Source organism: Pleuronectes platessa, chromosome 4 (genome assembly GCF_947347685.1).
Source record: "Pleuronectes platessa chromosome 4, fPlePla1.1, whole genome shotgun sequence".
NCBI lineage: Eukaryota > Metazoa > Chordata > Actinopteri > Pleuronectiformes > Pleuronectidae > Pleuronectes > Pleuronectes platessa.
The window spans coordinates 19,104,409-19,118,082 of NC_070629.1; the positions used below are offsets into that span (position 1 = coordinate 19,104,409).

The following is a 13,674-nucleotide window of genomic DNA, read 5'->3' on the forward strand; positions in this document are numbered from 1 at the left end:
ATATTTTACATTTATACCAGTGAATAGTCATGCCCCGTCCTGGGAAGAACTCATACAGTGACCAGAAGCCCCCTTACTCCTACATATCACTGACAGCGATGGCTATCCAGAACTCAACCGAAAAGATGCTGCCCCTGAGTGACATTTATAAGTTCATCATGGACCGGTTTCCTTATTATCGAGAGAACACCCAGAGGTGGCAGAATTCCCTGCGACACAACCTCTCGTTCAACGACTGCTTCATCAAGATCCCTCGGCGGCCTGATCAACCCGGGAAAGGCAGTTTCTGGGCTCTGCACCCGGACTGCGGTGACATGTTCGAGAATGGCAGCTTTCTGCGGAGACGGAAGCGCTTCAAGGTTCTGCGCGCCGAGCACATGGCCTGCAAGAGCTCCCCGATGATGCATTACTTTCACCACCACCACCACCACCACCCGGGCGGCAAGCTGGGCTCAGCGTCCGGCCACCACGAGCACTCAGCCGGGCCAGCGAGCACCGTGGGTCGGCTGCCTCACTTTCAGGGTTACGGGGGCATTGCCTGCGCGCAGCCCGGCGGGTTTAAACACCCGTTCGCCATCGAGAACATAATCGGACGGGACTACAAAGGTGTGATGGCCAGCGGGCTCCCCCTCACCTCTGTCATGCACCACCTGGGTTACCCGGTGCCTCCACAGCTCAGCAGCGTGGTCAACTCCATGTGGCCGCACGTCGGGATGCTGTCAGAGTCCATGGGTGGCGTGTCCATGCCCGCTTCATCCGAGTACGCGCCCTTCAGCGTGTCAGCAAAGGGCCTGTACCACAACGCCAACGGGCAAACCATGCCCGCCGTTCCCGTGCCAATAAAACCCACCCCGTCCCTGGGTCCCGTGCCAGGCTTGACCGGGCTGCAGTCCGGCCCGGCACAGCTCTGCTCACCGACCTCAGCAATGGAGAAGAGCGATCTGCTGGAGGGGAAAGGCAGCCACTTACACCCGGCTCTCCTGCTGTCCTAACCGGGTAAAATCCATTTTTGACAAGTAACGCAAACAAGGTGGACATTGTGGGTGCGTAAAAGAAGAGAAGCCCGACATCTGAGTGGTGAAGAGCAGCTGTAGGAGAGTTGTAAAAAAAACTAAGGTTAACATTGTACTGTGTGATGCATTTTTCAGTAGACCCATGTTGATTGAGATCATAATTTATTTGCACAATTTGTGAGGGCATTTACCACATATTGTAATGTGGCTCTGATAAATACAATCAGATTAGTATACGCTAAACCCAAAGAGAGATTTGATTTAGGAGACAAACATCTAAAAATTCTTTCTGAATGCAAACCAACAACTCTGTTGATTTTTTGTTGCTCTTATTCTATTTATTTTATTTTAATCTATAACAGGCCTTTTGACTTAAGACATATAGGCCTTCATGTTTTTTTTTATTAGGCCTGTTGCACTTTTTGTGTGTTACTTATCAGTGCATTGAAAATGTTATGCTTGTATTATAACACTATTTATCTGAAGATATTTATAAAGAACTTCAAACCGAACTTTCTTTGGTGTTATTTATTTAAATGTTTTACCCAAATTAAATGTCCACATCTTTCTCAGTGTTTGCAAACCACAGATGAATGGGAAATTTGATACTTTGTTTATATCAAACTGTCCTGAGATCAGGTAAATATCAGGGGAAATAAATAATTAGATCACCAATGTTCTCTGACTATTATAATAATGCTGATTTTAGTGTGTTTGCAAATTTTTACAAAAAGCACAGGTTACTGTAGCGTACGTATCATTGCTCTCATCATAAAGTTTATTTCCATTTTTTCACCAGCAGATTCAAATTTAATTTAACCTTGTAAAGAGGGTCACTTGTACTTATTTAATAATTATGCTATATTTTAATGAATTATTACATAATGAAATTAAAGTAATTTGATCCTTTAGGACTGATTCAAGATTTAAGAACTGCTCCTGAAAGGAACGGTCCACCGAGTATTAAACAATTGCAAGAAGGTGGCGTAGCTGTTACACTTTCTCACTTATATGTTCATCATTCCAGTGTGATTTTTTTCTAAATCAAAATAAATGTTAAGTAAATCCCAATTTGCATAAATCTTTAAAAAAATATATATGTTTCTATTAAAACCATCTTGTTTCCTTCCACAAACCTTCCTCATGAGCACACAAGTGATGGGCATGGGTGTAGCCTATGTGCTGAGGCATGTTGTTTCCATACAGGACAGGTGTGTATGGTCTTCATAAGATGGATATGAGCAACAACATTATGGGCCGCATCTTCACAACTTCAAAAGCGGACGGGGAGGTCGGATCAAGTTTTGCTCTTTTGTTTGCTGCGTTTAAACGTAGCTTTGATGCTTCTCCTCTCCGGCAGCACAAAGCACCAGGTTCAGCCCACTGAAAATGACTTATATTCAACCTGCCGTCCCCTGTTTAGCATCCCAAAGGCTCCCACAGCTGACACTATTGTCACACCAGCCTCTGAACAAATAATTGAGATGCACCAGCGGAGGAGAGGCGTTGGAGGGAAGAATTAAATGAGTATCTTGTTTTATTCTGTCTTCTATATCCTCATCATTCTCTCTTTTTTAAGTTGAATTTATTGCTGGTTCTCTCTGGATTTTTTCTCTTCTACCTGAATTTTCAAAGGTTATCTCTATAATTTACACACACACACACACACACACACACACACACACACACACACACACACACACACTTTCACTCACGCACACTTGATCTGCAGGGTGTCTTTGATTCCTAGTTAAGAGGAACTGAAATTTCTAGGGCACGACATAAGTGTCAGTGTGAAAAGTGTGTGTCTGCAGAGGTGTGTGTGTGTGTGTGTGTGTGTGCGCGTGTGTGTGTGTGTGCTGTTTTAATTCCCCAATCAGCAGGCCCCAATGTCTTTAATAGCCCTCACTGCATTAGTGTATAATTAAATGCCACTAATTAAGACACAATAAGAGGAGTAATAATGCAGCCATTATTACCCTCCATGATCCTCTTTCTTCACAACATAGGGGTTAGATGCCTCTGGAATCATAATATAACATGATGTCTCCTAATGTGCTCATGTGTTATATGCTCAGGGTAATCAGAGGTACATGTAGTTTATTTTTATAAGGGCAGGCGCTGTGCTGGTTGTGTCAAAGCATTTAAAAGCAAATTTTAAATTATTTTGCAGTACAAGTCTCCGGAGCCAGTTTGAAAACAGAACTATAAATCTCACTTCCTCTTAGGAGCCTTCATTTATTTGACATGTTGGTACACAGGAGCCATTACAGTGTTTGATCACATTCTTTACTCTGCTACAACGTGCAGTTGGAAGTGGTTGTGTGTTTCTGCGGTTTGCCATTCTATGTGACAAGAAACAAAAGACAGGCGGCAAAACCTTTCTACTAAGTGTTCAGAGAAATACCTGTACTTGCCAAAACATTTTAAGGTAGTTTGTCTTTTGCATAAAAGTAATCGCAAAATATTTTGCGGGAATTATTTGTGATTAAAATAACATTTCTCTGTTTATTCTGAACACATTGTTTTGTTTTCACTTTCAGACAAAATCAATCAGTAACAATATGGCAGAGAGAGTCAGGGGTCATCAAATCTCTATACTGATATAAAACATCTTCATTCAAAATGAAATAATGCACGTTTTTCTATGGTGCATTGTTTTAAAGCTCAGTTGTCTAAGCTTTGATTTCTGATTTATTTCTTGAAATAATAAGTTTAACGTTGAGTTAAAACACGTTAATGCAACAAGACTCATCAACACAGCAGCTTGAATAAAAATTTTTAAAATATAAGAAGATTTGAAAAACCTTTGGAGAGAAAATCAAGGAATATTTTTGCAACTTTGCCGTCGACTCAAGCATCCTGAAGAATCCGGTCACTGTCAAAGGACAGTTGTGTTTGTAAGTTGGTTTTGTTTAAGCAGCTCATATACTTGTTCATTAGGAGGACGGACATGGATATGATTATATTTCATTTGAACATTACAAATATAATATAATACAAATATAATATACACCATATTAAAAAAAGCTACCCACACTGACAAAAGAGAACAGGACACGAATATGAGAGACCTCATTGTTCATGGATAACCTATCATCATGTGAAATATGAGTTTAAAATGAATTCTAGGACTCTTGAGAATGAATAAAACATTTAGGTCAGAGGTGTTTTACTGTCAGCCCTCAGAAACGAAACGCTGCGCTCCTGAATAGATGATGATACATTAGTGGTAATTACCCACACTTCGTAGGGGCCAGGGTGGCAAATTCTACATGCGTTTTTCTTAATGACCATCAAGAGCGGCCATCATAATGAGCAGCTTAATTCATTGATCTGATCTGTAGTTTCCCCTGTCATACACACACATTCACACACAGACACAAACATGAACAACCTTAAATATTATTCTTTGTTCCAAAGAGGAGTCTTTTATTCAAAGAACCGTCGGCGTCAGATAACAGAAATTTGTTAAAATTTATTTAAACGATTAATTGCCACACAAGGATTCCTTGTTCAGTCACACAACTTCAGTGGCGATTCAAAATATAAGCGGCTGCATTTTAATAATTCATGGCGGCCTAAAACTACATATCATCAAAACTATTAACTGTGTTGGAACAATTTCACCAAAATTAACGTCATACATTCATCATTATTGAAAGTTAAAATGCATCGCGTTGTTTCATCATGTGCAGATTCAGGGCATTAAGAAAAAAAGGACTGTTGGAAATTAACTCTAACTCCGACCATTAGAAATGAACATGAAAGAAAAAGGAAAAAACAAAAAACATAACAAAACAAAAACGAGAACGTTAAAAAAAACGTGTCATTTTATTTGAGGAAAACTAATTTATACTTAAATGTTTTGCAACTGTGAGAGGATTTATTGTACGGAGGCTGGAGTGTGCCAATCCGAATAATTATAGTTGCTTTATTGGTTATTTGCAATCAATTAACTGATATATACATATTCATTGAAACACAATTCAGATTTAAACTTTAGACTTTCAAATTGTCAAAGGAAAAAAATGATGTGCAGGTGAAACACTAGTATGTCCCTGTCCATGTCGTGCATTTCAGATGGCGTCAGTATAATGTGACTTTGTTTTCATTTTATAATGTGATCTTAGGTTTATTGGCAAAACTTGAAGCTACACAAGTAACAGGAGAGAAGTGTTCAAGGACACTAATCCCACAGTTTTACCACCACATCAGGACGTAAGGCATTTCTGTGCCGTTAAACAGCATTTGACCCAAACCACAATCTTTCCCTGACCCTACCAAAGTGATTAGGGTCAGAAAGCTCAAGGTTAACTTGACTAATTTCTCACTCTCAAGAAATTCCATTCCTGCTTTCATCAAACAGAATGATGAATAAACTTATATTCAAATAGTCTCATTTTGTAATTGAAGTTCCTCTGGCACACGTCATGATAATTCTCTGAAAACCAATTTGACGTGGGTCTTGTGATGGACTGGCGACCTGTCCTGGACGTACCCCGACTCCAGCCCAATGTCAGCTGGGATTTGCTTCAACTTCTCCTGTGACCCTCAAAGGATAAGTGATTTCGATAATGAATGAATGGAATTTAATTCAGTGCATATATCATCAATTAGACAATTATTTCGATTTATTTCCTAACCTTAATTTAGGGATGTGTCAGTGACAGCAGTGCTTGCATTTAACATGGAAGCTGCACAGTTTTAACCTGTTGGCCACTGAGCAGCTCCACTGGACTAGTTTGGGGTGGAGTGCCTTGCTCAAGGGCACATCAGTTAGGATAAAAAAGAGCAGGGCAATTAGACTTTTCTCTGTCAACAGCCAGATTTATCCAGTTATGGAAAATTACTCATCCACTTTTTTTTAATGCAAAATCACCATTAATGCTTTAAAGAACAAAAACTGCATTCAGGACATCCTACCTGCTGTGGTTCAGTCGTGGTACATGTGCTTTTATTTTAACAGTATGTACCGATGTGATTCACTACACGCAGGCAGCCGGCATACGGCTACATCTGCTCTTATCTTGGTAATGGTCCCCTCGCCATGTTCATCGCGGTGGTCTTTAATAGTAGGACGAGGGGACAGTCATCTGGCACCTGTCAGCAGGAGTCAGCATCAGCCAATGAAAAGGCCATCTGAGGAGGATTAGCATATTGGCATCAGGCCTGGAGACAGAGAGAAGCTGTCAGGGGAGAGAGTCCTGTAACGACAGGTCACTCCGGACCACTGCACGTTGCCATAACTCTTCTCTCTTGTCTCTATAATGTTCTGCAATTCCTTTCTACCATTTCACTTCTTCCTCCTCTCACTCTCTGTCACTCCACGTCTTCTTTCACTCCTCCATCTTCAAATGCATCTCACCTGAACCTGTCTGACACTCGTTCATGTTTGTTTCCAACTCTTAACCAAAACCCTTTTTACCTCCTTTCCTTGGTTCATCTCGCTCATCCAGTCTCTGCCCCTCTCTCTGTATTCCTCTTCCTTCTTAATAATTAGACAATGATTCACTGCTCTGAGGTCAAACTTTATCTGCCCCCACAAGAGCTGAAGTGTATTGTCTCTGCTCCGTCCTCAAAGTAAGGTCCTCTGACGCAACTCGCACCATCTTCAATCTGCCATCCATCTTTATTGGCCCAAATTATTACACCTTATTAGCCATTATCACATTTTATTATCAACTCAAAGCAGGTCAGCGGTTCAGCCATGCTGGCCTCCTTCCCACCATTTCTCCTCTCCGACTTCCCCGCTTTCTCACTTTCTCCGAGGAGTTCAGACAAAGAAGTTGCTCCGGCCAAAAAACTTCAGCAATTTCCCAAGAGGTTAAGTGCTTTGTGAGAGAATTGCTGCCCATATAGGCTCATTTGCCGCCTCAATAATAGAGATTAAAGTGAAGTGGAAATTAGCAAAGTGTATCATCAGCTCTCTCCCTCCCGCAAGTTTGCACTTGAAATTTTAAATCTCGTAGCACAATGTCAAAACATAATAATTGGCAGAGTTACAGAGGAAGTCTTTTAACAAAGATTTGGCTTGTTAAAGCTGCCCTGAATCGAGACTTGTTTGGTTCTCAGACATATTGTAAAATATGTTCAAATCAAGCCAATAAAATGGGATTTCTCTCATATCAACAAGCCAATGTCTGTTATCAGCTTTAAAAAATATATCTTTTATCTTACCTAATTGATTTAGTCCTTTTTAATGTGTCCACACAGAAAGACCCACGATTCTAACCAAGAACCTTCTTAATGTGAGCCGACAGTGTTAACCACTGCACCACTGTTCCCATAAACTTGCACAATTATAATTAAACATATCATCGGGAGATACTCAAATCGCAAAAACATAAAGTATGAAACTGGTGCATCAAGAAGAAAAGAATAAGGCTCGACAAGAAAAACAAGAAAAACTGATTTGATTCATCTCTGATCATCAGGCATCAGAAGTCTTTTTCCTACTCCACTGAGCAAATGAACTGAATCAGAATCCATGTTGAGTCAATCTATGAAAGAGTCAACCTCCATGAAAACAGAGCTGAACCTTCCATTGTAGCTTCTGTGAGATGAGGCAAGGGTGAGGGCTCATGTTTAGCTCTGGGCATGTGAGAGAGAGAGAGAGAGAGAGAGAGAGAGAGAGAGAGAGAGAGAGAGAGAGAGAGAGAGAAAGAGAAAGAGAGAGAGAGAGAGAGAGAGAGACAGAGAGACATCCATCATTATGTTTGGGTTATGTTCCATTTGCTTTGCTTTGGGTCCTTATTGGTCAAAATCTGAGATGATAATCAAGAGCTGCTTGTTCTCACAAGCCTGTGAAGCTTGTGTAGGAACTCTGAGGGAATACAGTTCAAACTTAATAAGCGTTTTCATGCAAGGCCTTTAAAGTAGTTTTCGGCTAGGCACTGGGGAGGGTGTTTGCTGTATGTAATCGTTTTCAGACAGGAATTCTGGAGAAAGTCTAGACAATTGGGTGCGGACATTCTCCGGACTTTGCCTCTCACATATGAGGAGTGTAGCAAGAGATTGTCCTGGAGAGAAACTTTCAAATCTCTGGAGTGTTCAGATGAGGTGTCTGGGCAGGAGGCAGGTACACGTGTATGACACATTGTGTTCATCAAGAGATAATTGTATTCTTTATGGGTCTTTTCTAGGGATGCACCGATTTATCGGCCGAACATCGGTAGCGGCCGATATTCGCCTCGTTTACTGATATCGGCTTATCGGTAATAAACTTGACTTTCACCGATATCATTGGCCGATGTTCATATTTGTGGTAAAACCGCTGGGCACGTGCCGCGGCTGGGGGAGCAGTCCCTCCGTCGCCCTCCTCTCCGCGCCGCCGGAGGCTCAGTGTGCGGCACCGGAAGTTTAGTTAAATCAAAGATTGTTTCATAAATCTGATTCAATCTGTGCTCATTAAAAGATAAGAGTGATGAAGGGCTGACATTTTTTTTAATAGTGCTTTCTAAATAATGATTTAATTATTTTTCTGGCACAAAAGGTTGAATGAATAACAACAAAAAGAAAATAAACAAATATCGGTATCGGTATCGGCTATCGGCCAGATTGTTATTTTAAATATCGGTATCGGTATCGGCCAAGAATTTCCATATCGGTGCATCCCTAGTTTTTTCAGTTTTGCATCCGGCATTTGTAAGATATGTGCCCACTTGCTCTCTGTGAATCCTCAGGGACATTATCCTGTTTATTTCTCTCATTGGCTCTTTCGGACATTGTCCAGAGTTTTTACTGGCCGACTGGCAGGAGAGCGATTGACTTGGACATTTGCATTCTCACAGACAGCCAAACTGATTAGATTTGGCAGAATGAAGTTCAGAGCATGTCTTATATGTGTGTGCAGTAGCTCTTTAGCAAGAATGACAGAGTCACTCGAGCCGACTTTTGAGACTGTGTCCGATCAAAGACTTAAGTTACGTTAAGTAAAACAGAAATGGTGTAGGTTAGAAAAGACCTTTAAAGCATTTTAGTTGATTAGTTAACTTATTATTCAACACAATAAATTAACAAAATGAAGCCCACAAAAAAAGGGTTATGAATTATTATTTTAAAACTGTGGCACTGCCGAACCAAACGATTTTAACACTAATGCACTTGACGGCAGCGGAACATTTGGCAACAATGCGCTGTTCTCTCGTTAGCGCTAATTGCTGCTGTGACAGCGGTTAAAGGCAAGGTCCTCCTCTGACTCCCGATCATTTATCTCTCCATTACTGAGAGCACTCCGGCTTTTTATTGGCGTAATAAAGTCAATCTTCACTACCACAAAAAGCCTCCTGACCCCTGGGCGCTCCAGAGGCCCCTGACTCCTCCCAAATGTACCCTCAGTGTCTTCTTGTTCATTGTCATGTACACACACACACACACACACACACACACACACACACACACACACACACACACACACACAAGGCTGTTGTTTTCAGACTAGCTTGATGTTTAATTAGAACAATAACAGAGGTTGATTTTAATGAAGCACAAGGCAGATGTTGAGTGTGAGTGTGTGTGTTTATGTGTGTATAAGCAGACTTTACACAAATTAGACCAACTCATTTCTTTGCTTGTCATTTAAATGGTTGTTATAATCGTCGTAAAGCTTCACAAAATACACATTTTGTCCGATTAATGTTTTGACCAAGACAAATGGAAGTTGAGGCTGAGCAACGGCAACGGTGCTGCATGTTCGCCCTCTTGTGGTCGAGTAATTCACAACATTGAAAAGTACAAAAATGTACCAAAATTGCCAATGTTTGATGATATGAAACAGTTGTAGTTCCGTTACATGATGTGGTTTAGACAACAACTTTGGATGTCAGGTATTCTTAGATAGAAGTGAAACTATCTCATGAATGTCAATATACAGAGGAGCATGGAGAAGTCCCAACAAAAACATGAACATGATCGGACTCCAGCTCAGTTAGAATGAAAACCACTGAATGAATGTGATTCTAATTATTAGAGACTCGTTATGAGAATTCATTCCATTCACATTTTTCTCATTAACAGAGGAGAAGAAAGTCATATCATGGTTTGACCCAGATAAGAACACATACTGGACACGTCATGTCAGTTGTGTGTCCGGACTTCCTGCTGTTTAAAGGTCAATGGGTCTTTGAGGTGGTGGGTGGTGTCTGCATGCCTGGGTAGCTCCTATCTTTGAACGAGAGGTCAGCCCTATCAAAAGCAGATTTGACTTATTGCATCATAACCACAACAACACACAAATAAATCCAGAAGTTTCAGTTGGGCTGTGACACAAAGTAATTCAGACTTTGGCAGGGTCGTACATCTAATAGTGCTTTCAAAGAACAAGGACCACGCACTAACTACATTTCACTTAAAGGTTTAAAGGGAACTGGATATATTGGATGTTGAGGAAAAATGAATGGACAATGAAAGAAGGGGTTGAAGTGAACATATGTCTGATAGGTCTGCGAGGATGCACTGTGTGGAGGGAGGCTCCAAATGAGACCTGCAAGAGGTATGCAAGGTATATGCGAGGTATATAAACTGAACAAGAAGGAATAAGGGAAGGAGGGAACATAGGATGAAGATATTTTGGAGGGGACGAGGGAAGAAGGATGAAGAGGTAAGGAGGATGAAGCAATGTGGGTAGGCATAAGGAAGGGAGGATGAAGGGATGAGGGTACAGAGATGAGGGAAAGACTTCGAAGGGAAGAGGGTACAGGAATTTGGGAAGAAGGATGGAGGGATGAGGAAAAGAGGACAAAGGGATGAGGAAATGAAGAAGAATGATCAGGGAAGGAGGACGAAATGATGAGGGTAAGGATGAGCAGAGGTAGGGATGAGGTAGATGGGTAAACAGATAAAGGAGAGGGAAAGTTTAAGGCCTATGCTGAAGGTGTGACCGGTGAGTATACGTGTGATTGAGGCGTAGACGGCTCCTGAAGTAACTTCATGAATTATGAATTCTAACTTTCAACATCTCTTAAATATGTTTCCTCACATATCAAATGAATTTGATGTAGTATCAAAGTTTTTTTTGTACATGTTTTATATTTAAATTGTATTTTAAATTCATATGCTGCTAAAGTAGAATTTAAATTTTTTACGATTAATACCTTGTGTCTTCCTTCAGTTTCAGTGTAGCAGCATTTGAGTGATGATGTAAATCATCTACTTCCTGAAAAGATGATGTCACACCCTTCAAGTACAACTAAATCAGTGCATCCCTTTCTCCACCGGACACACTCTGTCTATCATGTGTGTGTTCTTGCTGTGTGTACTAGTGTGTACAACCTGTTTTGTGACGCAGGCGGGGGCGGCAGACCAGTGGTGCAGAGCCCCGCACTCACCTTTAAAATCTGTCACAGGGACATCCTGTAACACTCTCAGGTCCTTCCTCAGTGACGGACACATCGAGACCCAACAGGTGAGAGGAGAACATTTGAAATATCTTAATCCGTTCTAAAACTATTACAAATCTGAAACGTTTGTTATTCTATACTAATCTCTATTTATCTAATTTGCCTGAATAATGCGTTATATTCTTTTTGATTAAAGGGCAAAAACATTTGGATTTGTGAGCACATTCACATTGTGTTAAATCATCAGAAGACAATGTGGGTCCTTGGGAAGATCAGGGAAAGCGTGGAGAGCATTCCTCTAGAGGTCAGTCGTTACATGGGAAAGAGTGAGGAGGATGTCTCCTCTAAAATCAGCCTCTCTTCCAATCTGCACAACAACATCCTCACGCCCGACAAGATCCCAGAGTTCTGTCTGCCTCCGCGGCTCTGCAGGAGGAGCTACCTGATTGAAGCTGAGACGGCCCCCCCTCGCCTGCAGAGACGCAACCACATAGCCAAGAGCAGCACTTGTTCGAACAAAACAGATGTAAAGACCAAGGAGGCCAAAACAAAGATTGGTGATGCAGCAGTGGCTTGGAAGGCCACAAAGAAACCTTTGCCATTCTCTGCAGATGGGTATGGGCTGGCTGGGATATATGAGAGCCCCAACACTCGGAGAAAAGAATCTTTGTTCCACTCAAATTTGCCTGATTACGTGCTCAAAAGAAGAGCTCCCATTGCAGCATCCAACCTGGCAAAGGAGACAAACCTGCCCAAGAAAACTTTATCTGGGTTTTCCCCTGTGTTTTCAAGCAAGAGCCTGTCGGATACAGGAAGCACAGAGAGTGAAACACCTTCTTCCAGTGACTCCTCGCCCCTCAGTTCCCCCTACAGTCCTAAATCCTCCTTCTACATCCCATCAGGCAGTGGCCGTCTTAAAGCAGCGACATCCTGTCCTCTGTTACATGACCACAGGGAGGAGGATGGGAGGATGAAGAGGGTTTTTTTAAGTGTGCAAACCTTTCCCAGTGGCCCTCCCAGCTCAGTGGGACGCTCGCTCACCCTTGCCCCACCTGTCCTCTTCCCCCTGGAGGTCCTGCAGTGTCAGGAGAGGCTTCAGCGGGAGCACGTCCTGCCACTGCAGGGCCGTGGTAAAGTGCGCCTCTCTGCCGAGAGCACCACATTCTCCACCAACACGCTGTCCTCCCTCTCCACAGTCAGAGTTCGTGTGGTGTCTGTGGAGGGCGTGCAGGACGACTCTGGCCAGCAAACCCTGAACTGTGCAGTGAGTCTGTGTCTGACACCAGGGAAGCTGCAGCGGCAGAAGAGCGCCACCATCAGGAACTGCCGCAACCTTGTGTTTAATGAGGATTTCTTCTTCACAGAGCTGAGTCGAGAGGATCTGCAGGACCTGCAGCTGAGATTGAAAGTGGTGGATAAACCTGGAGCTGGAACACTGAGGAGGGGGACAGTGATCGGAGTCATCACCAAACCTTTGTCTCAGTTACTTCATCTTAATAAATGGGTGCAAGAATAGACATTTCCCTTTGCAGCAAAATGTGAAAACTTCCATAACCATAAATGTGTAATGGTTTATTTTAACAGGAACACAGGATATGACATGTAGAATAACTAATGCTACATGTCACACTGAATGTAAAATTGTCATTTGTACTCAACATTATTCACATTAAGTACAAAAGTCAGCTTGTGTTTGTTTCCTGCACTCAAATGACCAAAACTACAATTATTCATATTAAACAAATAATATTTATATCACATATTAATATATAATGAAGTCTTGCCTTCTTCTGTACCCTGTTATGTTTTTGTAATCCTTATTAAACTGCCACTAAGATTTGTCGAAGCTTTCTCGTTGTGTGCAATTAACATTTGTGGCAATGTGGTTCATGCTGACTATCGTCTAAGCTGTCTGACTCTGATTAAAGAATGGATTTTTCTTACTTTCAAAACAATACTTCTTCCTATTGGCCCTCACTCTGATACAAGCATAATCAAACTTAACTGGGTTTGGAGCTCAAAATCAATTAAATTAAGATATGTGTATATCATGCCTTGATGCTCAAAAAATCTTCTTGTCACTTTTTGCCATACTGAACAGGAAACAGGCCATATTGGATTGAAAATGAAATTTGGCTTAATTTTTGGCGTTTTGACACCTGCTACGAAATCAATCTCCTTTCATCAGATCAACTTCAAATCAGTGAGTGTGACATTTCCTCAAACTGTATAAACATTGAGGTGAAAGCTGAAAAAATATTGCTTGTTTGTGACTGACCATTTGACTCCTTCCAGACTAAACAATATATAAAGGAAGACTT

General features: G+C 41.6%; 2 protein-coding genes across 2 annotated transcripts; both read left to right on the plus strand.

Moving 5' to 3' along the window:
* Nucleotides 1–29: 29 nt before the first annotated feature.
* Nucleotides 30–992, plus strand: foxb2 (forkhead box B2). Its single transcript, XM_053420207.1, has one exon. It carries the CDS (start codon nt 30–32, stop codon nt 990–992), a length of 963 nt encoding a protein of 320 aa, XP_053276182.1.
* Nucleotides 993–11,606: 10,614 nt separating this feature from the next.
* Nucleotides 11,607–12,869, plus strand: LOC128437920 (C2 calcium-dependent domain-containing protein 4C). The gene has a single exon (XM_053420208.1). It carries the CDS (start codon nt 11,607–11,609, stop codon nt 12,867–12,869), a length of 1,263 nt encoding a protein of 420 aa, XP_053276183.1.
* Nucleotides 12,870–13,674: the final 805 nt, after the last annotated feature.